The 21076-nt window shown below is 42.2% G+C and overlaps 7 protein-coding genes across 7 annotated transcripts; 5 read left to right on the top strand and 2 right to left on the bottom strand.

Moving 5' to 3' along the window:
* Positions 1-1965: 1965 nt before the first annotated feature.
* On the top strand, positions 1966-4301 carry EAF01_005530 (uncharacterized protein; the record flags this gene model as incomplete). Its single annotated transcript, XM_038913783.1, has 3 exons — positions 1966-2474; positions 2617-3726; positions 3776-4301. The coding sequence occupies 3 exons, from the start codon at positions 1966-1968 to the stop codon at positions 4299-4301; spliced, it is 2145 nt and encodes a 714-aa protein (XP_038770232.1).
* A 3359-nt stretch (positions 4302-7660) lies between these two features.
* On the bottom strand, positions 7661-9281 carry EAF01_005529 (uncharacterized protein; the record flags this gene model as incomplete). Its single annotated transcript, XM_038913782.1, has 5 exons — positions 7661-7794; positions 7958-8350; positions 8419-8589; positions 8893-9105; positions 9158-9281. 5 exons carry the CDS (start codon positions 9279-9281, stop codon positions 7661-7663), a joined length of 1035 nt encoding a protein of 344 aa, XP_038770231.1.
* A 936-nt stretch (positions 9282-10217) lies between these two features.
* On the bottom strand, positions 10218-10729 carry EAF01_005528 (uncharacterized protein; the record flags this gene model as incomplete). The annotated part of the gene is made up of 2 exons (XM_038913781.1): positions 10218-10349; positions 10409-10729. 2 exons carry the CDS (start codon positions 10727-10729, stop codon positions 10218-10220), a joined length of 453 nt encoding a protein of 150 aa, XP_038770230.1.
* Positions 10730-11579: 850 nt separating this feature from the next.
* On the top strand, positions 11580-11898 carry EAF01_005527 (uncharacterized protein; the record flags this gene model as incomplete). Its single annotated transcript, XM_038913780.1, has 2 exons — positions 11580-11817; positions 11891-11898. The coding sequence occupies 2 exons, from the start codon at positions 11580-11582 to the stop codon at positions 11896-11898; spliced, it is 246 nt and encodes an 81-aa protein (XP_038770229.1).
* Positions 11899-12581: 683 nt separating this feature from the next.
* Positions 12582-13090, top strand: EAF01_005526 (uncharacterized protein; the record flags this gene model as incomplete). The annotated part of the gene is given in 2 exon segments (XM_038913779.1): positions 12582-12626; positions 12644-13090. 2 exon segments carry the CDS (start codon positions 12582-12584, stop codon positions 13088-13090), a joined length of 492 nt encoding a protein of 163 aa, XP_038770228.1.
* A 2726-nt stretch (positions 13091-15816) lies between these two features.
* On the top strand, positions 15817-16413 carry EAF01_005525 (uncharacterized protein; the record flags this gene model as incomplete). The annotated part of the gene is made up of 1 exon (XM_038913778.1): positions 15817-16413. One exon carries the CDS (start codon positions 15817-15819, stop codon positions 16411-16413), a length of 597 nt encoding a protein of 198 aa, XP_038770227.1.
* A 734-nt stretch (positions 16414-17147) lies between these two features.
* Positions 17148-18017, top strand: EAF01_005524 (uncharacterized protein; the record flags this gene model as incomplete). The annotated part of the gene is made up of 4 exons (XM_038913777.1): positions 17148-17613; positions 17678-17795; positions 17867-17925; positions 17980-18017. 4 exons carry the CDS (start codon positions 17148-17150, stop codon positions 18015-18017), a joined length of 681 nt encoding a protein of 226 aa, XP_038770226.1.
* Between the last annotated feature and the right edge of the window lie 3059 nt (positions 18018-21076).

Below are 21076 nucleotides of genomic sequence, written 5' to 3'. Positions count from 1 at the left end.
TTTGCACATACTGGAATCTGTATCTTACAATGTTCGTACAGTACATCTTACTTGAGTGGGTTGACTCTGACTGATTGACGACTGACAATTACCTACCTTCCCTCTTACTATCTTCTTAGCTCCTCCTCCTCCTCCTCCTTCCCCTCCTTTCAAAGTCAGTGTCCTCTTCTCTTCTTTTGATCAATTGCCGCCATCTGTATTCCATCGTATTATTGTATCCACTTTCTACAATACGTGCTCCCTTGTACATGAAATCAAACAGTACACAGATCCGAAAAATAGCCCTAATCCGCGTGTTCACATCGACCTAACACAGGAACGTCTAAAATAGGATTGAGAGGAGCTCAGTCATTCATCAACATCATTAATTGTCATCGCAACTTCACCAAATTGGATCGACTCAATTCATTTCCTATTTTGTGTTGGTACTCCCCTCTCCCTATCGTACTACCGTGCGCCGGGAATTGAGACAAACAGCCTTTCGATTGTCTTGGCTTTGACCAGTATCTTACCCTTCATCATTTGAAAAGGCGAGAAAGGCGAGAATATCCGAGATTCTAACTCTATTATACATGCATAGGCAGGTGGGTATCTACTATAGACATATCTACCTACAGAGTGAGAAGGTCATGACCTAGCGAACGAAGTGCAGTATTTAAGATTTACACTACCGAGCACTCATCAGGACGGACCTACATACGACTCGAATCCTCAACCCCTAACGCTTTAAATCCCCGTCTACTCAGAGAAGACTTTCATCTACCAGGTCCTACTTCTATCTACTTGCCATACTTTATCCATACTTTATTCCCAAAACGAAGAAGGCTTTATGGTCCTTGCCTCGAGGAGTTTAATCATCCATCCTCTTTGAGACCTCGTCCCCTGTTTCTGACTTCTCCACCTCGTTCTTTACACTCTACAGACGTATAATAAGTCCCACCTTTTACCCTCAGTGAACCCATACATACACCCACCCACCCATACCATAATCCATTCTGTTTAACCCATAAGGATACGGATACCTGGGTGCTTGAAATCTGCCTATCAAATTCAATTCTAGGTTGGCTTCCTCCGCTCTCATCCGTCCGTCCATCATCACCATTCCCACTCCCCGAATGAAATCCCAGTTTCCCAGCCCTATTGTTTGTCATTCGTATTCTTAAGGCTTATGAGCTTATGAGAGAGGGAAGCAAGAGTGAGAGAGAGGACCGACCGGGTTACTTGGAATTCCAGGTACGACAATAGAATTTCAAGCTTATATTTGAATGTGTGTATATATTTTATGAAAGATTTACTATTGTTGCGAGTATCATCATCTATTTAACTTGTCCTTTAATTGTTTATCTAACTATCGATTTATATGCCTTGAGGGTCTCTCTGCCTTCCTCTATATTTATATATTTGATACTTAATCATCTATCATTTATTATACACCATGTTATTATCATTACTATTATCCGCATTGTCCATATCTATATGAACTTACTTTTCTGACTGAAATAGTTCTCGATTCAATTTAGATTTTTTTTGTGTTAGTACATATTCAGCCCTTCCGCTAAAGATTGGCCGAAACATACCTCTCCGTACTTCTTCGTCCTTTCATAACCACAGACGTTCGCCCCGTCATCCCATTTTATGAAGGGTTCGCAAAACAACGTCAACTTCGCGAACTCTTTGAGTCTACCTCAAGAGGCATTTGGTCCTATTGAAGAAAATATACACCATTGGAACCGGACGTTGTGACCCGGAACCTCTTTTTTTGTAACTAATCTATCTACTCTTCGAAAAAGAAAAAAATATCCATGTTGCGATTTCCCTCCTTCTCCACTCTCAACCTTTCTCTCCCAAGCAAAACGGCACGTCCGACTTAGCGACTTCTAGACGAAGACGAGGTCAGCTCATGTTGTTAGGAGGACTACAATATACATCCACTTAATTTTCACAGCCTGTGGCTTAACTTACACAATGGATATTCCTATGCGTGGCCAAAAGCCGAGCTTCAGCACACCCTTACCAGAAATCCATGTACAAGACTCTCACCACCCCGATCGATATCCCGATCGATACTTAGATCAACACAAATACCATTCTTCCAACTCTTCAAGGGCCGCGGCTGGACCAATGTCTATACCTAACGCGAGAGAGTCTCCCCCTCCTCCTTTACCACCACCTAAATACATTCCAGACAGAGAAAATGGGGAAGATGTTGCGTGGCAGTGGGCAAATCAAAATCGGGAGCTCGATTGGGGAAGAAATGTCTCATCGGTTCCCGCCGGTTCGAGTCTGTATGGGAGCTATAGTCGCGATAGCATATCAGATGAGCGACCAGACATTGAACGTCGAGGAAGCTCCAGCGCCACTATCACTGCCCATCCGTCGAAAGATGTGAATAACCTTGCAATTGCAATTGCACTGCCAAAAGATGAAGGCTATTCAAGTCTTTCTGCTTCCAACGCAAGCATTGGGTCGACACAGTGAGTGCTATTATCTTAAAATTACGCCGGAGCCTCCGATTTTATATCACCCCGCAAACAGGATCGCCAGTTCTCTTGTCAATGCTTTACTGAAGATTATGAAGTATTCTCTTGTGCCTTTTACTAATTCTTCGTTTCGCAGATCAAGAACCTCAATAGGCTTTCAAAGTTCTGTCCACGATACATATCAAACTAGTGCTCAAGCATACGACAAATCACTATTACAAAAGTTAGGTAGTAGAGGGGATAATTTCACACCATCAAGACCATTCGCGAAGTCTCCGTTTAGCTCATCCGTAAACGATGCATCACCAACCTCTAGAATAGCGCGAGAACATGGTCATCCTACACTCAAGCCACTCTCTCTGCCCATCCATACACACAAACCGGCGCTTGCAGAGAGTCCCATAAATCGATGGGCAGATTCGCCTTTATCTTCTGGCATCTCACCAGGCAATCCATATCCCAGACTTAGCAATTTGAATACATTCGACTTTAGGTCACCGACCGATATGATAGACAATGAAAGGTCACCACACCCTTACAACATGAGGTCAGGGAGCATAGCCGACGATGCATCAAGTATCGCCAGCCAATCTAGGGAAAGCTTCCAGATGCCTTCTCCAGAATATGAAGAAGGCTTTCATATGGAAGAAACGGGTCTGAGACGACTACAGATAGGAGAGGAGTATCATGGTCGCAGTGAAGGATACTCTCCCTGCTCTACTACAGCTGGACAAAAACGACGCGCATCTTCTCCTCCCAGGGATGATAGTCTACATCTATTACGCACAGTAGGCAGTGCAAGTGATCTTGCTCGACGTCGCGAGTCTGGCTCACGCTCAACACCAAGTCCGCGCTTTCATTCGAGCTCTACGTCCATATCATCTACTACTTCTTTACCGAGGAACTCATTCTCATCCACACTATCAGTGACTGCTAGTAGCGCGACCAGTATGGGCTCTTATAGTAGGCTGTCTCATGGAGGCCTCTCACCCGGACCCATGGACATTAATACTGACATGTCATACAACGGTTCAATGTCGCTAAATCCCAGCCCAAGAGGTTCAATTTCGGCTAGAACAACCCATCATCGAGCTTTATCTGAAAGTCGACCTCTAACTAATGCCCGAAAAATGTCAGAGGCATTAGGACACGTGAAACACAATAGTGCCCCTAGTAGACAAGGCGGTTTCATTTGTGAATGCTGTCCCAAAAAACCTAAGAAATTTGACACCCAGGAAGATCTCAAGTTAGTGTTACTCAAATCCAACTTTTTGTTGATACTAACCACAATTTAGCACTCATGAACAAGAAAAGCAGTATGAATGCTTATACTGTCGAAATCGTTTCAAGAATAAAAATGAGGCTGAAAGACATCAGAACTCTTTGCACCTCCGTCGTTACTCTTGGTCATGTGCTGCTCTCCTAGATTGGGCGCATGCTTTCCATCCTTCTCCTTCGCGGCCAAACGAGGTGGATACTTGTGGATACTGTGGTGAAGATTTTCCGAGGACTGGAGTTGCGAATCATGAGGGAACTCCGATGCCTGTGGCGACTGGTGAGGATTGGGACCTCAGGGGTGCCCATTTACAAGACATGCACAAGTTTGGAGAATGTAACCATGCAAAGAAATTTTTCCGCGCGGATCATTTCCGGCAACATCTTAAACACAGTCATGCTGGTACAAGTGGAAAATGGACGAACATGCTTGAGAACGCTTGTATGATAGACGAGCCACCTCCAGAGCCACTCAGGGGACCCGAAAGAGTCAGTCCTGGTGGAGTGAGAGTAAGCAGGATCACCGAAGAAGACGAAGTGCTATAAAATAAACCGGCTTTCAATTAAGTGGCCAATGGAAGTCATTTTGACATGCCAAATAAATACAATTCATTTAGGGTCTTTCATATAAACAGCTCATATTTGGACTTTCTGACAATGGAAATTCCAAACGACCGAAACAACCATCATGAATTGGGGAGGTAACATAGGGACAGCTATCTATACTAAGGAGTTATTTTTGGTGCATTGCTTACAGTACATTGCATATCTTTTCTTGCATGATAAGGACGCTCATACATCTGGATCTGTTTGGCGTTTTGGTTGTCTAAACTTTTCTTTACAATTTGAGAGTTAGTGTCAATCTCCATAATCAGCGAGTATTCAAGAAACAGACTTGTCAGACTTAATTCCCGTTATCTTCGGGTGGATGACTCGGGCGCAAACGGGACGCGAAGAGCAAGTGAAATAGGTTTTCACTTGGGCTCTGTCATCCATGTCAGTTCAGTACGAAGAAAAGCCTTTTATATTGGGTCTGCTATCTATGAGGGAGGGATCAATGCCGAGGCGCGAGGGAGGCAAGAAAAGGGAAAGACGATGGGCATCTAATAGGCAAGAATTTGGCGGGGCTGTACTTACGTATGAAACAGCGCAAATACAAAAGTGAGTATATAGCTATTGGCATAAGAAAATAAAAGTTTACACTTTTGACTACTTGATTTCTCAGATTCTCAGATTGTGATGCTGTTGAATGTTGATCTCGGTGTTTTACATCTCTAGTAATGCAATTATATTATACAAGGCAAAAGAATGCTATGATAATTCAAGATAAAGTTCCCATATACCTATTCAAGCCTACTTTATCATCACGCAAGCACTGCAGGAGTTAATGTTGCTTGACCTAGTCATTTTTTATAAAGTTAAGCAATAATGCAATCGAAGCAGGAATATAACAGGATGGACTGAATTCAGGAAATTCTCTGGGGATATGGAGACTCAGGGGTGTGTTTATAGTACAATGAAAGCTCGAAGGAACCAATGAAGAATGACAGCAAAGAGTGATCCCAAGTACACGTATCATTTTAGTCTATATTATTTTGGCTTCGAAGCTCGTCCACATATGAGGGACAAGGTGTTGATGAGTTCTACAAGTTTGCAAAGGCAATCCTCTATCTTGTCTTGAGATCCTGTAAGTTCTCTTCTTTCAGATCTAGCTTCTTAACAATGGCACTTTATTCCTGGGCTGCCAAAGCTGGAGGCAACATCAAGATGTCTATTCTAGTCTCATTTGACGAGGTAGGAGAAGGGGTGATAGGAGCTAGGATAGATATTCACCTCTGTTGCGCCATTTTCTTCTTAGTCACAATCGAATGATACACCGAGGACCGAGGGGATTTTGGAAGCCATTGAATATTCACTTTTTGATTAGTTGAAGATAGTTTTGAAAATTGGTATGGATTCACCGAATCAGGGTCAAGATTGCATGGTAGGAGGGCAGTGTCAGATGCTATTACAAGTGTAGTCTACTAGTGTCAAGGTTTGGGCCTAGTAACTAGATCGAGTAAAAGTCTCCAATATGCAGGTCATAGATTGCGTGAAGGTAGTGCTAGTCCACATGTTGTATGCAATTTGTCATTCTCAACGTTTGTATGAGCGATACTGCAACGGGTTAAGAATCACTTTTTGACCATCAAACCATACTAATAAGTAGTGAATTTTGAACGGTCAATGGGTGGTATAAACTGTTGTTTCATGCCGTGAATATTTTCGTCTTCTAGCGAAGTGAGAAAGTCTTTCTCTATCTAAAGTTTAACTTTCCTAGGTATGTTTCGCTTGAACCTAAATCATTCGTACGATTCACTAGTACAGCCAAAGGCCGATTTTGTCTGCAGAACTGGTTATGGTTGGTTCATGGGCGTAGTAAATCTTTTGGCAGCTGTCATGTTCACTATAGGTTGATTTCTTAGCGTGGTGATCTAGTTGACAGATTTCAGTTCTCTTGCCTATATAAAGACTCCGTTCCCTCGTTCCTTTGCGACTTTTTTCTTTTCCTTTTTGTTCTTCGTAGGGCGATTGTGTATTCAACCCGCCATCCTTGGTTTCAGCGCCTTGGTCGTTCAAACATTTTGTTCCTTTCATTGAATCATCACCTTTTGATGTCGACGCCTTGCCGTTCAAGCATTTTTGTTCTTTCTATTGGACCATCGCCCATTGTTTACGGCGCCCTATCTGCGTAATCATTTTTGCTCCATTCGTCGAATTTTCCCATCTTGACTTTCGCGTCTTACACGCTCAAGTCTTCTTGTCCCTTCATTAGAACGAGGCTATCAACTCTTGATCATATAGTGCTATTCTGATTGACCTCCCTTCGGGGAGATTGAAATGATGAATGGCGGTACTTGGTTTGGGACCTTTAGCCTTGGCTGATGATCGGGTAAGATTACTTGGGCCGCTAAGCCGGAACTCAAGCGGGAGGATTCGGGCCTCGAGCAGGATGATTGCGTGAGGATACGGGCTGTTTCCAAGCGTGGTGCTTCAGTAGAGTGAGCAGGATGTTTCAGCGGCGAGAGCGGGGCGTCAAGAGGGGGGTTCACTGAATCGACCGAAGTGTTTCAGCGGCGAGAGCGGGGAACAAAAGGATGCCCGGTTGAAATGACAATTCGCCTAGGCCAAGGCTGCCAGTCCTTGACCCTGCTGTTGCTGTCTTTTGACTACCCTCCCTTCGGGGAGCGTAGAATCATAAAGAACAGGAACGGGGGGTGCAAGTCTGGCAGCCTTGTCCCGTAACTCTGGCCCAAGTCAGTATTCCTTTACCTCTTGTTGCTGTCTTTTGACTTCGTCCCCTTCGGGGGGCGAGGAATGATAAAGAACAGGAACATGAGGGGAGGGGTGCTGGCTTGGGCAGAGTTGCGTTAGGTCGATTTCATGGTTTCTCCGGCTGGACTTTGATAATTTCCACTCTCACGATTTCCTTCGGGGAGTCGGGGGTGAGGGAATTGCATGGGATAGCCTGGGGAATGATGAAGTTGACCCGTAACTTGGGCCAAGTCCATCGTTCTCTGATATTCTCAACGAGCTTCTAATCTGGTCATTCTCTTCGGGGAATGACTGGCGCAGGAGTGGCTAGAGGGTGATCGGAGAGCGTTGGGCTTGGCCTGAGTTGCGTTAGGTTGATTTACTGGTATTATGTCCCAAAGATCTAGGTGCGAAAGGGAATATAATGTTCAATTCATATTGGCTGAAAGGCTTCTTTATTCAAAGTTTCCATGGTGGAACAATATCCACAACTATAAACCAGTTTCTAGCCCAATATATTATATCTAAGTCTCTTCGAATCTCTCTCATCGTCTCTGGTATTCTGTTCCTATCGCAGATGTCTTCTCTGCCATTTGAGATTTCCCGATCATCTAAAAAATAGCCATTGCATTTGGGGGTGAAGAAACTCCTCCTGGCATATTCAATGGCATAGATGTTAGGAAGAACGAATATCGATTTAGTTCGCGACAGGTACGAGACAAGGCCTCAAGATCGAATATTTCACCTATGTGGTTAATAAGTAAGCTGGCATAATTTTTAAGCTTTTAAAACTTCGAATTGCACGCCGATTCTCTCCGTGATTTACGAAGCCAGGCGCATGGAAGTGGATAAATATTAGACAGAATTAGAAAATCATAGATAACTTGAAAAGTCAATCGCTCACTCACCGATTGGCATTCCCCATCCTCCGAGCAGATATTCATGACAGCTAAGCTCTCCCTGTGTAGGATATACCTCCCAGCTTATAGCGTCGCCTGCCACAGCTGAAATCCCACTATCCCATAGCCACTCTAATAACTCCAAACTAGGTTCGACACCAGCATGTTCTGGGGTACTTTGTGATGCATATTCCTGTTTTTGAGAATCGGTGAAACTATCCCATTCCGGGATTACCCCCATGCGGACAAAGAGAATATCACCATGTTGAGGGGTTATATTTTGATCGGCGAGAATTGCGACAAGCGTTTTGAACGGGATGTTGTGAAGGGAGAAGTTGGTGTACGTGATAGGTGGGGATTGTTGGGTGCACCAGTGAGCGTAGTCGATTAGGATACCGCGACCTGGAAGTGATTGTGAGCATTATGAAGATGTGAAATGGAATGAGAGAAGGGAACAGGTGACGACGAACCAGCAATTCCTTCAGGTGCCCAATGCTGGAGTCCAATACGGTGGTTGGATGTATCCATAATCTCATCTTTCGTAGTGCCGCCGCAGAAAACTCGGTCTTGTGATGTCGAGGGGTCAGAAGTATTTCGTGGCTGGGAGTAGTGACGAAATCCATCCCATTGACTGCTTTGTTCTTGTGTTATAGGGTCAGTCTATGCTTATATGATATTCAAATTATATTAAAGCATAAAATTGGGACTCGAAGCGGTTTTATGTGTCTTGTGGAGGTGTGACTTGATTTTGTCATAATCTCAACCGGTAGAATTCGAGGTAAATACACTAGGTGGTAATAAACCGTGGGTTTTACCTGCCTCTTTCAGATGAATACTTGCCCATCATCTAAATGAGAAGTTTCGAGCAAGATATCTCCGATTGAAAGCGTTGCGAGAATATGCTAGAGACATCGTAACTAACAAGAAGCATTGCCATAACCTACGGGGATTCATGTGATACACATCATCAAAACAAGCTCCATATCCACTTCCGCCTGGTCCATTCAGTGGAATAATCTTATGACCACATTTCTGTCGTCCAAATTGGGAATACTCCAATTTTGTAATGTCCCATCCGAGACCTATTCTTCTACCAGTCTTGATCTCTGTAGTCGCCGCCGAAGAGACTATTTCTGGTGTGAGAAGGGATAGGCGACCTAGAGGGTTTGTCAGGTGATTCATGGTCCAGAAAGGTGAAGAGATTCTTACCTATTCCTTCAAGAGTAGATCCAGGCTCCCCTATCCATACTCGTTTGGGGTCTGGTAATTTTGAGAAAGGGGTCTCGTAGATTGAGGGGTCGTAACGCGGGGTAGTAGAATCCTTCTCGGCCATGGTAGGAATATCAGTAACGAATATCAGGTTTCGAGGAGCTTTCTTTTGCTGAAGGGGCTCCTAGATCTTATCGTTGACTCAAGAAACAATCATGCAATCTAAAACACAAATGTTTTCCCAATTGTTGAATATATATCGAATCTTTGAAGGACATCACGTGTAATATCCCCCACCTCGTCCTACCTTCGGTAACTCGGTATAGTGACGTCCGCCAATCATCATGCAAGTACACGTTTGGGGTTTCATGCACATCACGACCTCTGAAAAGTATGGGGAAAATTCAGTGGTAGATATAACATTCTTCGACTACGACGCGCACCGAAATTCGAGTGAGCGGGTTGAGGTACTTACTTGGGCATCAGTACAGAATGTTTTTCTTTGCCAGCATCCGTCGAGATCGTGTTCTTCCGACGAGCTCCTTAATCTTTCCATCTTGATATTGCTAAAGCATAGTGAATAGCGATTATAAAGCGAGTGCTCTTCGAGAGGTACGATGCAGGTTACTGGCTTGTAGTGTGCAAGATTCGGGTGTGCTTAAGTTTAAGTTCTTGGAGTACTTGACAAGCAGATTTGCATACGTGGATGAGTTATGAGAGGGTCTAATAATGGAAAATCTTGAAAACTTATGTAACTTACAGGTTCTGCATGCAATCAGCTAGTGCTGTGAATCCTCAGAAAAATGTTCACTCCAATCAAAAAATGCTATTTCGGTAATATATATTGAATTCTGATGTAATTAACTCAGACACCAAGTCTGAGCAAAACTACACTAAAAGTACATCTGCAATTATTTTCGTAATATCAACGTTTATTCAAAAAGCCTTTGTTATCATGCCAGCATGTCCAGCCCCGAGATCCAGCCCCAAAAGCCATTACCTAATCCTACTATTGGAAGTTTGCTTTAGTCGCCAATTTGGAGTTTCCTTTTCTTCCGTTCTAATCCCGCCCTATCCTATGTTGACCTAGATGCAGACCCAATCTTGCGTACTCTGCAATCTCTTCTGTTGTGTAGTCTGACTCTTTGGGTGCATCTGAGCGTCTTCGCCGGAAGATACCCGTTATTCTTGCCTATATGAATTCAGTTAGCATGACCGAGAGGTTTTGATGAAGGACATGGTCTTACGTACCTTTAAGGTGTTGTTCTCACGTTTGTACTTATCTACTCGTTCCTCAAGACCAAGGTTTACACCTATCAACTCCTCAAACAAAACCACAGCTTGAGTCACTAAGTCAGTCAATACCTCTGGATGCCTTCCTTGTTTAAGCTTCAACTCGTGAAGGCCCGAAATAACTTGGTCTCTTGCTCTATCTATGTATTGCACGTGGAAATCCTGACGAGTTTTGATATACTCTGATATGCTGTCGCAGTATCTCTTAGCATAGATATTGAGATTCTTCAACTGGTGGTGGAACGATTTGAGTATCTCCTTTTCATGTTCGGGCTTCATTTGCTAGCATTGACGGTACTCAGCTTCACTCATTTTACGATCATCCATCGTAAATTTAGAGTAGGGATGCAGTGTAGGATTTATTCGACAGCCCGATGCAGAATTGTAAAGAAGTGAGCGGTAAGAGCCGTTTGTTGATTGTGATATTAGTGGCTGTTGCAATGGTTCTCCATAAGGCTGACGTCTATGAAGATAGAAAGCTGACAGGATTTGAGAGTAACTCGTGTGATTTGATATTGTTTCTTGGATTATTTGGTGTCTGGGGAGCCTTCTGCGTAAAAATTATATTCTAATAGATATGTCTTGTTATGTAGGAAGTGAAATTTCGGGTTTGTTGCTTGACATGTAACAGGAGTTCAAATGGGGAAAGTTCAAGCTGTTTGTGCCCATTCCTCGATGTGTGTTTGAGCTAGTAGATACTTTGAATGAGTAAAATATGGTTGGCTGAATCATTATGACATTACTTTCTATTATTCATTTATCGTATATGACTCGAAATCATAGTCAACTCGTGGCTTTTTTCTTTACAGATTAGATCGCCCTGACATTTGTGACACTTGAAGGATTATCATGAGTAGGCTATCGCTGTATGAGGCACGCCTAATAGAATCACAAAAACCTGTGAGTAATTAATTAATTGGTGATCAAGATGCTATTGTTTTTGATCACTGAAGTCGGTTCCTGTAGCCGAGAATTCACGAGAAGTTATTCATCTCTGCTCACAAGATTGTGCTCACTTTTGAGCATCTATATCAAATTTCACACATAAACACAAGCATATACCAATTTTTACAGATTCAATATTCTCATAGCACAACATCCATATATCACACTGTATTCAACCTTCAAGATGTTTACCCATTCTTCTATTCCTGCCATTACCATCAATAGTGTAGACCTCTCGCAGAGCCTTGAGGTATCCTCGATTGCAAACGACACAAGCAGCCAAGAAGCTATTGAGGGTAGGCTTTACCATGGTCCCGAAACACTACAGGGTGACATCCCAGCTGTGGCACCTACAAAGAAGCGCTGTTACGTTCTCAGAAAAGTCATAAAAGGCACATCAAAGGTAGTAAATGCTTTCACCAGTACGTACAATCACCTTCACAGAGTCTGTGATCAAAGAATAGAGGCTAATTTGTCTTTCAACTCCTCTCGCAGGAGTTTAGCGATCATATCACAGTGGTACCCGCAAAGTCGATGGAACGAGAATATAGAATTGGTATCGTAGTGAGATGCCCCTATACCATTATCCGAGCCGTTCATGATATAAAGATGCGAAATCCCAGTCCCAACTGGGTATTGACGTTTGAGGATTCATGGGCAGAAATTCGATCATTTTGATCATTCGATATGGGGATATTATCTCTTTCATATTTTGGGAAGATGTGAATAGCAGCTTTAGCCTGGACATGTTAGAGTCACAATACAAATGAGGAGACAATATGAATCAGCGAGATCTCATGACTAGCAGAATAGCGTTTTCTGACTACTCCTGACTGTTCACTTAGTATCATACAATTCATCCTTTACGTACCGTTGTATGATTCTCTGAAACATATAATGGTCCCAAACTTCTCCAGATTTGCATCTTCATTTTTTAAATTCTGATTTTTCTCACACTTCACAACATAATCCAAAAATCTCAAAGAACTTCTGCCACTTCACACTTGCAAAACACCAACCCAAGTCTTTTGACCCAAGCCATCCACCACGGCAAAGCTTTCTCGGAACTTTTCACATCTCATCACCACCATTGTTCCTGCTTCATACTATACCAGATTCAACAGCTGTAGGTTCAACCCGCAGTCATCTTACTAAGTCACACCGCTAACCTAGTGGCCAAGAAAACATGGCCTCCAGAAATGTCTACCAACAGAGGCGATCTAATTTCAAAGTAGATCTCGATAAAAGAATGCCTTGCTCAAAGAGAAGGTTCGGGATCGAGATCTCCGCACTGGAGCCGCCAGCGCTCTCCAGAATTTATACGTATTCCGCATTGCCAATACATATGTCGACGAAGCTACACATAGATTTGCATTGGAGGGGTTAACTCGGAAACACATCGACAATATCCATAAGGAGATTTTGCACATCCAACACATACCTCATCAATTTTTGAATGATGTGTATGATATCGTTTGCACTCCTGAAGCAAATATTTGTGAAGTTGTCTCATACTTTCTGAGGGGGGAGCCCATTACACCCGATTTGCTGAATAAAACAGTCGAAGATGCTTCTCAAGCAAACATTGCTTGGCAAATTATTCATCTTGGTGTTCTTCTGGGAAGGGTTCGAAATCGTTCACTTGACGAGTGGAACAGGATCAACTCTAGGCTACGTATTGGTATGGCAGTTTAGACTCTAGAGCACAAATGGAGAGACTGGAATTGGCAATGCGGTTAGCAAGTAATCTAGAACTTAGACCACAGGGCCCTGCTCGATATCCTCTCCGTCTGAGTACTGAAATTGAATAATGCACGTGGTTAGCTGAGAAGATAAGTACAGTAGGCGCGGTACTTGTGAGCTGAGATACATTTAGTTGGAGAAGTAGTAATCGACCTTGGGCAAAATTATGTATGGCTTTGATAGTTTTGACACATAAATGAAAATGGATCTAAAACTTACCAAGTAGAATCTTTTGTCACAGTGAATGCATCTTATTGTACCATTGTATTGTCCTCAGTAGAAAGCTTGACTGGATTCTTTCGTTTCGCGATGAACAGTCACGGCCTATCAAATGTAGAGTCATAAGTGATTCTTGAGAGCTTTCATGCCATGACTGAAAGTGAAATGAATCCTACATAATTTCTTTTACCTTTTGCACAAAACCCTTGGCTTCTCCCTGCCCTCTGCTGTTCTACGACAAGATACAAAGAATCCAAGCACCAAACATCACAACTTGCACATATTGAGATATTTTCTTGATTCAACTCAACACAGTCAAACCAAACACTGCCAGGTATTACCAAGTGTTATATACCCTTAGTCAAAATACAGCTTGTTGCTAAGTATATCAAATAGATCGAGGTAACCATTTACATATCTTCACCTCGTCAAATAGTGAAACTTAATACACACTTGAGTTAATCTTCTCCCCCAGGTGTTCTTGGTAAGATTTGCTTTTCTAAGAATATTCTTAACTTATCTAATTGTTGATCCAGAACAACTTCGAAATGAAGATAATAGATCAGACCATGAGAGCTTCTAAGGCATCGGCTGAGGCACCCGAAAGCACTAAGAGCGAGACAAAAAGGTTGCAGATGATGACAGCAGAGCTTAAGGAAAATGAGGAGCTTCTGAATATGAGAATTTCAATTAACAACCAAGAGATTGCTAAATTGAAAGACAATAAGCCAAAATATCAGGCTGAGATTGCAGCTTTGCGGAAAGAAAAGAGTGATGGATGGGTAGGAAAAAGGTCCAATTAGGACAAAACAATGATATGGTAAGCTCATAGCAGCGATATAAGTCCATTTACTAACTATAAATAAGGAGATCCGACAACATTATTCGGTGGATACTATGAGGGGTACTAGATGCTAAGCTTGGAATGGGAGGGTTGACCCGCAATAACAGAAAGAACTGCCTGACTTTTGGATGTTTATCCTTTAATACCTAGTGTAATAGAAATAAAATCTACTATGTAAAATGTCATCCCATTGTGCAACATTGATATGGCCTCTGAATGCTTTCTCAGATATCCAACATCAACTTTTGATATTAACACATATTGAGTGAACCCATCACAGGCTCGCTATCCAAAGTCCAAGTGTGTATTTTTATTCCAAAACCACTCGAAAGCTCAAACTTCTGTATTTTTATTCCAATACCACTCGAAAGCTCAAACTTCCAGTCCCCGTACTAACAGGAGGGGCTGATTTCTATTCAAACTTAGATTATTCACAGGAAGACACATGCTCTCGAAATTTCACAGATTTCTTGGTCAAGAAACATCAGGATCTGATGAGGTCTATGGTAAGAATTGATGGCTTTGATCCAAAAGCAACTGTATGCCATTTATGACAGAAAGCGCGGAGGTCTTGAAGAATTGTAAACCACTCGTGTGGTCTTATAACTCCTAGTTGATAGCCAAGCATCATATTAAGCAAATATATTCCGAAAAGAAAAGGGGTCGCCAGAGCAGCTAAACTTTCAAATAGAGAACTCTGATTCAGTAGATCTGCAACCAGTTAATCAGCTCTGGTAATACTCAATAATAACTTCGGTTCTTCAGGTTAACAGCCAGATATCACTCGTGAAGAAATATCTCACAAAAAATTGCACTGCTCCATATTCTTCGGGGTGGTGAGCTATAATTGACCAAATGTGTGAGTTGTCGCATCTTACACAGCTTCAGTTTAACTTTGATCGTCACTATATCAAAACAACATACCCAGTAATCATTTTATCCTAGTTTTGTTTGATCTTGAAAGAACTTATACGCACCCAGACCCTTTGCAAAATCTTGTGCTAGGTTCGTAAGTTGATCGAAAGCTAGCGGTGCACACCCAGAGTCGTTCGTACCTGCCGTGTTTGTAAGAGCTTACTTTTGAACTCTCAATCTTCATCTTGCAACCGACATTCCCTTTCAACACTTTCCGCAGCCCATCATCTCGTTTTCCCAGATACCTATCAAAGAACTCTCCAGGTAATTGATTCGGGATATTTTTTCCTATTCTGGTACACTTCTATATCACGATTGTCACGCTCGCGTGAGCCTTGACAGCTAAAGCATTCGAAGAAATCGCACAAACATAATAAGGAGGTTAGATGAATTTCGAGATAAGTGGCGAGGAATCGAGTTTTGACACTCTTTAGTCACAACTGGGATACTGGCACAAAGACTGGAGCCAAACGATTAGAAGAGTAGCACAAACTCAGGCGTTTAAGGGGTTCAAAGACCGGGGCCGGATAGTCCAGTTCTCTACTTAGCACAAGCACCGAAACTCAAAGCATTCAAAATTAGCTGAAGTCTGGACACTCGAAGACCTCGAAAACAGACGGCGGAAAATCCTCAAATATTTTCATACTTCAGTCTTCTATTCGATCAGATTGGCTAGATTCAACTACTTCTCAGTCGCACAATGTCGAGCATCGAAGAACAGACCAACAATGAACGCCGCGTCGCACATCTGCTATGTGCAGCAATTGATTCGCAACTGGAACTCGAGAAAGTCGCAGAAAAATTGATTGACAACGTGTATAAAGATCTGAACAGAATGAAAGCTTCTGGCTGCTCAAGTGAAGATTGGATCGCAATGTTTGACATAGCACAGGAATTAGTTGACCTTTTAAAATTTTTGACCGTTGATGAGGCTCCCATATCGATTATCGAGGAAAGAAAAGTCGTTGTCAAAGTCGGCAATGAATTCATGAAAGGAGAAAAACCGGAGAAAGATATTGAAGAGTACCTCGAATTATTTTTGAAGGAGATACATCCCGATTTGGATCAGATTAGAGCTGCTGCTAGCTTAGAGAAGCAGGACCTACACGATATATTTGGTTTGGCAAAGCAAATGGCAGAGCCCTATAAGTTTACGTTTGATGAGGAAATGAAAAAGGCAACTGTTGAGGAAAAGAAGGACAATAGAGCAAAGAGGAATGAAAAAAAGAATAGGAAAGGGGGAAAAAGAAAATCTGAGAGAAGGGGGGGGGGTTCATATCTCTTGACGAAGAACTGAGGGATCGCAGAACCGTCCCCTCTCACTCCGTACTATGATATTGAGGAAGATGGAAGCTCAATATAATGAAGTTTTCTCGGTTATACCCACTTTGACGGGAGGCTTGGATGACTGTACAACTTCAAGTAGTGCAAATTTGTAGCTTCATATTGGATTTCCAATGCCGCTCGCTAAAGAGTGTTGCGCTTATTTTCGATTCAAGTCTATAATCATTATTATATACTGTGTACGAAGATCATACCGTCAATTATGAGAAGAATGGGAATTTTAAGATTACAATTGGTAGGTCCCAAAAGATTTATCATTACTTAGCATGGGAGGATTTGCCAGAGATGCTTTATGTATACGGCGGTGCGAATCGTTTTCACACCGCGATGTTCTTGGTGATTCCGGAGGACGTTTATTTGCACAGGCACTTTCACCATAGTTGATCCTAGCAATTCGAGACCAATTCAATTTCATTTCCCGTGGTCATTTTTACTGTCAAGATGTGTTTATAGTGGTGTAGATTTCGTATACCACTCACATTGTGGTGTTATTTCCATCAATTCACTAAAATCAACCCACCTTGTGAGTCAACCGAGTAACCCTATTTCTAGGGGCTCCTAATCACCTTGAATTTCTTACTTTTCTTTCACGAATGAACAACGACAACAAACGATTTTGTTTGTGATACTTATTCGATTAAATTACGGAACCTAAGATCAAGAAATCTTTTATCAACTTAACTTATCATGGAGCCAAATCACACAAAATCTACTACTAATACTCCTTTTGTCAATCTCCGACTTCTCGAGAACATTAATCATCACATTGAAGCCGAAATTCCCAAGGAACGGTACAGAGATTACAAGATGCGCAGAGAAAACATAGATAGCATGACTCCACCGATCACTAGCTCTGAGGAACCAACCGTGTCTACACTTGAGGGATCGGAAGACGAAAGGCTGTCTTCGGAGACACTGTCTGATACGGAAGAGACATCAGAAGTTATTCAAGAAACTCGAGCTGAAACTAAGAAGAGGAGACGCCAAGAACTCCTCGATAATCATGATGCGAGATCGTACGAGCTCGTTGTGGATGGCCTTCTTGAGAGTCAGATTAGACATTACGCAGTGCTGCGGCGATGTGAATTGGTTTCTGTGCAAGCAAAAGAAGATAAACATTATAAGGAGCATACTTTTATTGAGACTAGCGAAGGTTGGAGTTTACTCAAACTTGTGTTTTGCTGGTCTTTCACTAATGCTTGGTCTCTAATCACTAGAATCAGAACCTACACCAAAACATGGAGATTCTATTTCCGATCTACCCAATTCACAATTCTCGATTAAGAGCAAGAATCCTAGATTTTCCTATAGCGAAAATAACGTGAGCGCAATTGGGTAAGTCGTTGCTGGCACTACCAGTCCATTCATACGACTGTTGTAAGGAGATCTCGCTAATAATCATGTAGAAAGAGTGGACCTGGCGTCACAAAGAAAGGTCACGTTGCCAAGAAACGGGCAATTATCAGTAAGTATCACACGGAGCATTCGAGAAGTTGCCAGTTGCTAATCAACTTTTAAGAAAAGAAGGATATGCTCGAGTTGATGTTAAGGGAATGAAGCATTGTTCCGGAGCTTAGTTTGAGAAAGGCATTGGTGGAGGTCTCTGGATGGGGTTTTAAGTGGGGTTTCTTACAACGTCGAAGGTAAACATCAGAATTTTGGAATTCGAAGCCACAACAATAATTGGAGTAAGGATTGGCGGTATGTTTTTGATCGGAAGACTTCAATTTTATCATTCACATCGCCAGGGACAATATCCGAGTTCGCACTCATCAGTCAGTATAGGAAGCAGGCTTTCTTTCTGGAGATATTCTCATTAGTCTGGAAAAGCATATCTTCATTCAACTACTATTGCTTTCATTGAAATCACGCACATTATCCGTGCGACATAATCTTCGGGTGCACTTACATGAAGACTAATATTCCAATAAGCCTGTCATCCAAGCTGCTTCTTTGAAATACGTCCTTCACAGAGGGCCAAAACCTTGGTTTGGTGGTGTTCTGTGGTTTCTGGATGTGAAAATGTGAAACCAAGCAACAATGCTGAATTTCCTCGCACAGTGTATCAACAACAAAGACAAATAGATCAGGAAGTTTCTAGCAGTAAGACCAGCTTCTGCGAAACTGGAAGCTCGATTCTCATCTGTTATTGTAACATTTATTCTAAAGATATATCTATTCAATTCTGGAGCGATCTAAAAAGGTGTCTTAGATGACCAGAATTGATCAAAGAATATTACAATCGTATGAATATATAGCTAGGCGCTACTCACAAAAATGTTTTTGGAAATACACTTTCGATTTTCATCCGCGTTATGGCCAAAAATTTGGAAGTAGAAAATCCCGAAACAATGAATTGTGCAGAGGGAAAAGCTACATCGAGAACCCCCAAAGAAACATCCACAGCATCTCGGAACCCATTTCTGCCTCGAAATTCGGTGCTTAGAAGCTCTTCCATCATCTCTGGTCCAGCTGCGCAGCTACAACCCCTTCATTCGGGAGTTATAGCGAAAGGTCGAACGTCCAGATTTGTGGAAAAAATCAGCAGCGATGAGGACTTAGAGAGCTTGGTGAAGAATACAAGGGCTGCCAAGACATTTGATGAAATGCCACTGCCTCCTGGGAAAGTGAGGTCGGCAACTGCATGCGAGGAGCAGACTAGAGTGAATGATTCTTGTGAAGCAGATTTCAGAAAGCACTACTGACACTTTCTCATAGGCCGAGGAAGCTGAATGCTGGTTTAGGAGATGTGGGCCGATGTAGATCGTCGAGTAGAGTGCTGATGTTATCACGAAGCATTGGTGGTAATAGGACTACCGATGCTGCCAGCTTCTGGCATATGTATTCCTCGGAACTTCAAAATTGTTGTTTGTTACTTTTTTGTAGGCTGCTATAGGAATATTAGTACGCCATTTTCTTGTAATATTCTCTAGGTACCATGAACATGATGTGACTAGGAGTAAAATAGATTCCCTAAGAGAGACGATGATACGTGTGAGAAATTCCTAATACTCAAAACTTCTCACATGAGAACCTGAATTTCGCCAACCCTCAGGGAATGATAGCAATCTCCGATGGAATTTCATGAGATTAAGCAAGCCTTGACTAGCATTAGATTTGTATTGACTAAGATACCACCAAACTGATGATTCTGTATCAGGACTAAAAATTCGAATGTTTCGTTTGCTGGATAATGAATTTACTGCAAATTTCTCCAGAATCTAGTATTTCTCGACTTCTGTATACCACTCAAAGGGGAATGTTTTAATACATATCTACTCTGATAATGCAGAAATACTGCTTCAACCCTCGTAGCTCTAGCTATTACAGGATAATTTCAACATTTTGAGTGAATTATTATCCCCGCATATCATTTGGTGGCAGGACATTCATATGAGATTCATTTCCACTCTGTTGTGAATAATCTATGCGAGTCATGAGATTCATTCACAGCATTAGCACATTGAGCATCAATAAAGCTTGCCACATGTTTCCCCGGCAGACAATTCCCTCACAGTAAACACAGAACCATACAAGAACCTGCAAGCTTAACAAATATAGAGACAATACATCCAGCAATACTACCTCATATCAAAGTAAGTCTACAAGTGGGCCATTGAAATTAAGCAGCCTGCTCATCATTCTTATAGTACTCGAAATCGAAACAACGCCATGCCTGAAAGAGAATCAAAAACTTTGCCGAAGATGAACATCTCTTCGGCGTGGGCTCTACTACAGAAGGTGTCGACACTCGTTAACAATCTTTCGAAATCCCAGGAAGAAGCCCAATTGTCCAGGAATACAGACTCGCAGTCAATCGAGAAATTGAAAAACAAGGTTAAATCACTTGAAAACGAATTGAAGGGAGTCAATCAAGACTTTGAAAGACGGATCAGGCAGCTTGAGAGCGTGATTTATCGTTCAAAGTGACCCCCACCAGGCCCCACGTGCGAGTGGTCATGACTAGAGTCCTACAGACTGACCGGATCAGCAACAACTTCGGAACGTGAGGAGCTTGAATGCTTTGACAGTCGATTGGGAGATTTTGGAAACATTCACGATATTGTTACTACCTAGGTAAATAGGTAATTGAAGACCAATGTACCATGATGGCGTTCTTGTGCAGGAATTGGTAACTCAACGTGCGGAAAACCTTTGGTGAGCATTGTATTTGGAAGGATCGAGTGTACAGGACTAGACAGAGGCGAACTCAATAAATTTCATCGAAGAGATCGCATGACTTAGCTGCAGCCTAGATTATTCGACTCTAGTCAAGGATGGATTGTCATTTCATGAAAGTCCTAGCGACCTGAAATCATGAGTTGGTGGGATAACTACAATATACATTCATTTTCCAATGAAATAACGTGGGATTTCGGGCATTTCTCATCCTCTAGCCTCCACATTCGCTTAGCATGACTTGCCAAGTGACTGTGTATATTCAGAGTTTCGAGTCAGATTAAATGAACAGGATAGTCGGCCAACTATCCAGTTGGCAGCACTGACTTATTGCTATTGAACGAAGCCAGCAAGGCAGCATATTATCTACAAGTACCTAAGCAAAGTAGCTCTCGCTGATAGCTAGATTTTCAACAAGGGCAATTGCAATTTTTGTG

Source organism: Botrytis porri, assembly GCF_014898465.1.
Source record: "Botrytis porri strain MUCL 3234 chromosome Unknown BPOR_007, whole genome shotgun sequence".
Classification (NCBI taxonomy): domain Eukaryota; kingdom Fungi; phylum Ascomycota; class Leotiomycetes; order Helotiales; family Sclerotiniaceae; genus Botrytis; species Botrytis porri.
The sequence above is the reverse complement of the archived record's forward strand: the minus strand, read 5'-3'. Positions and strand labels throughout refer to the sequence as shown.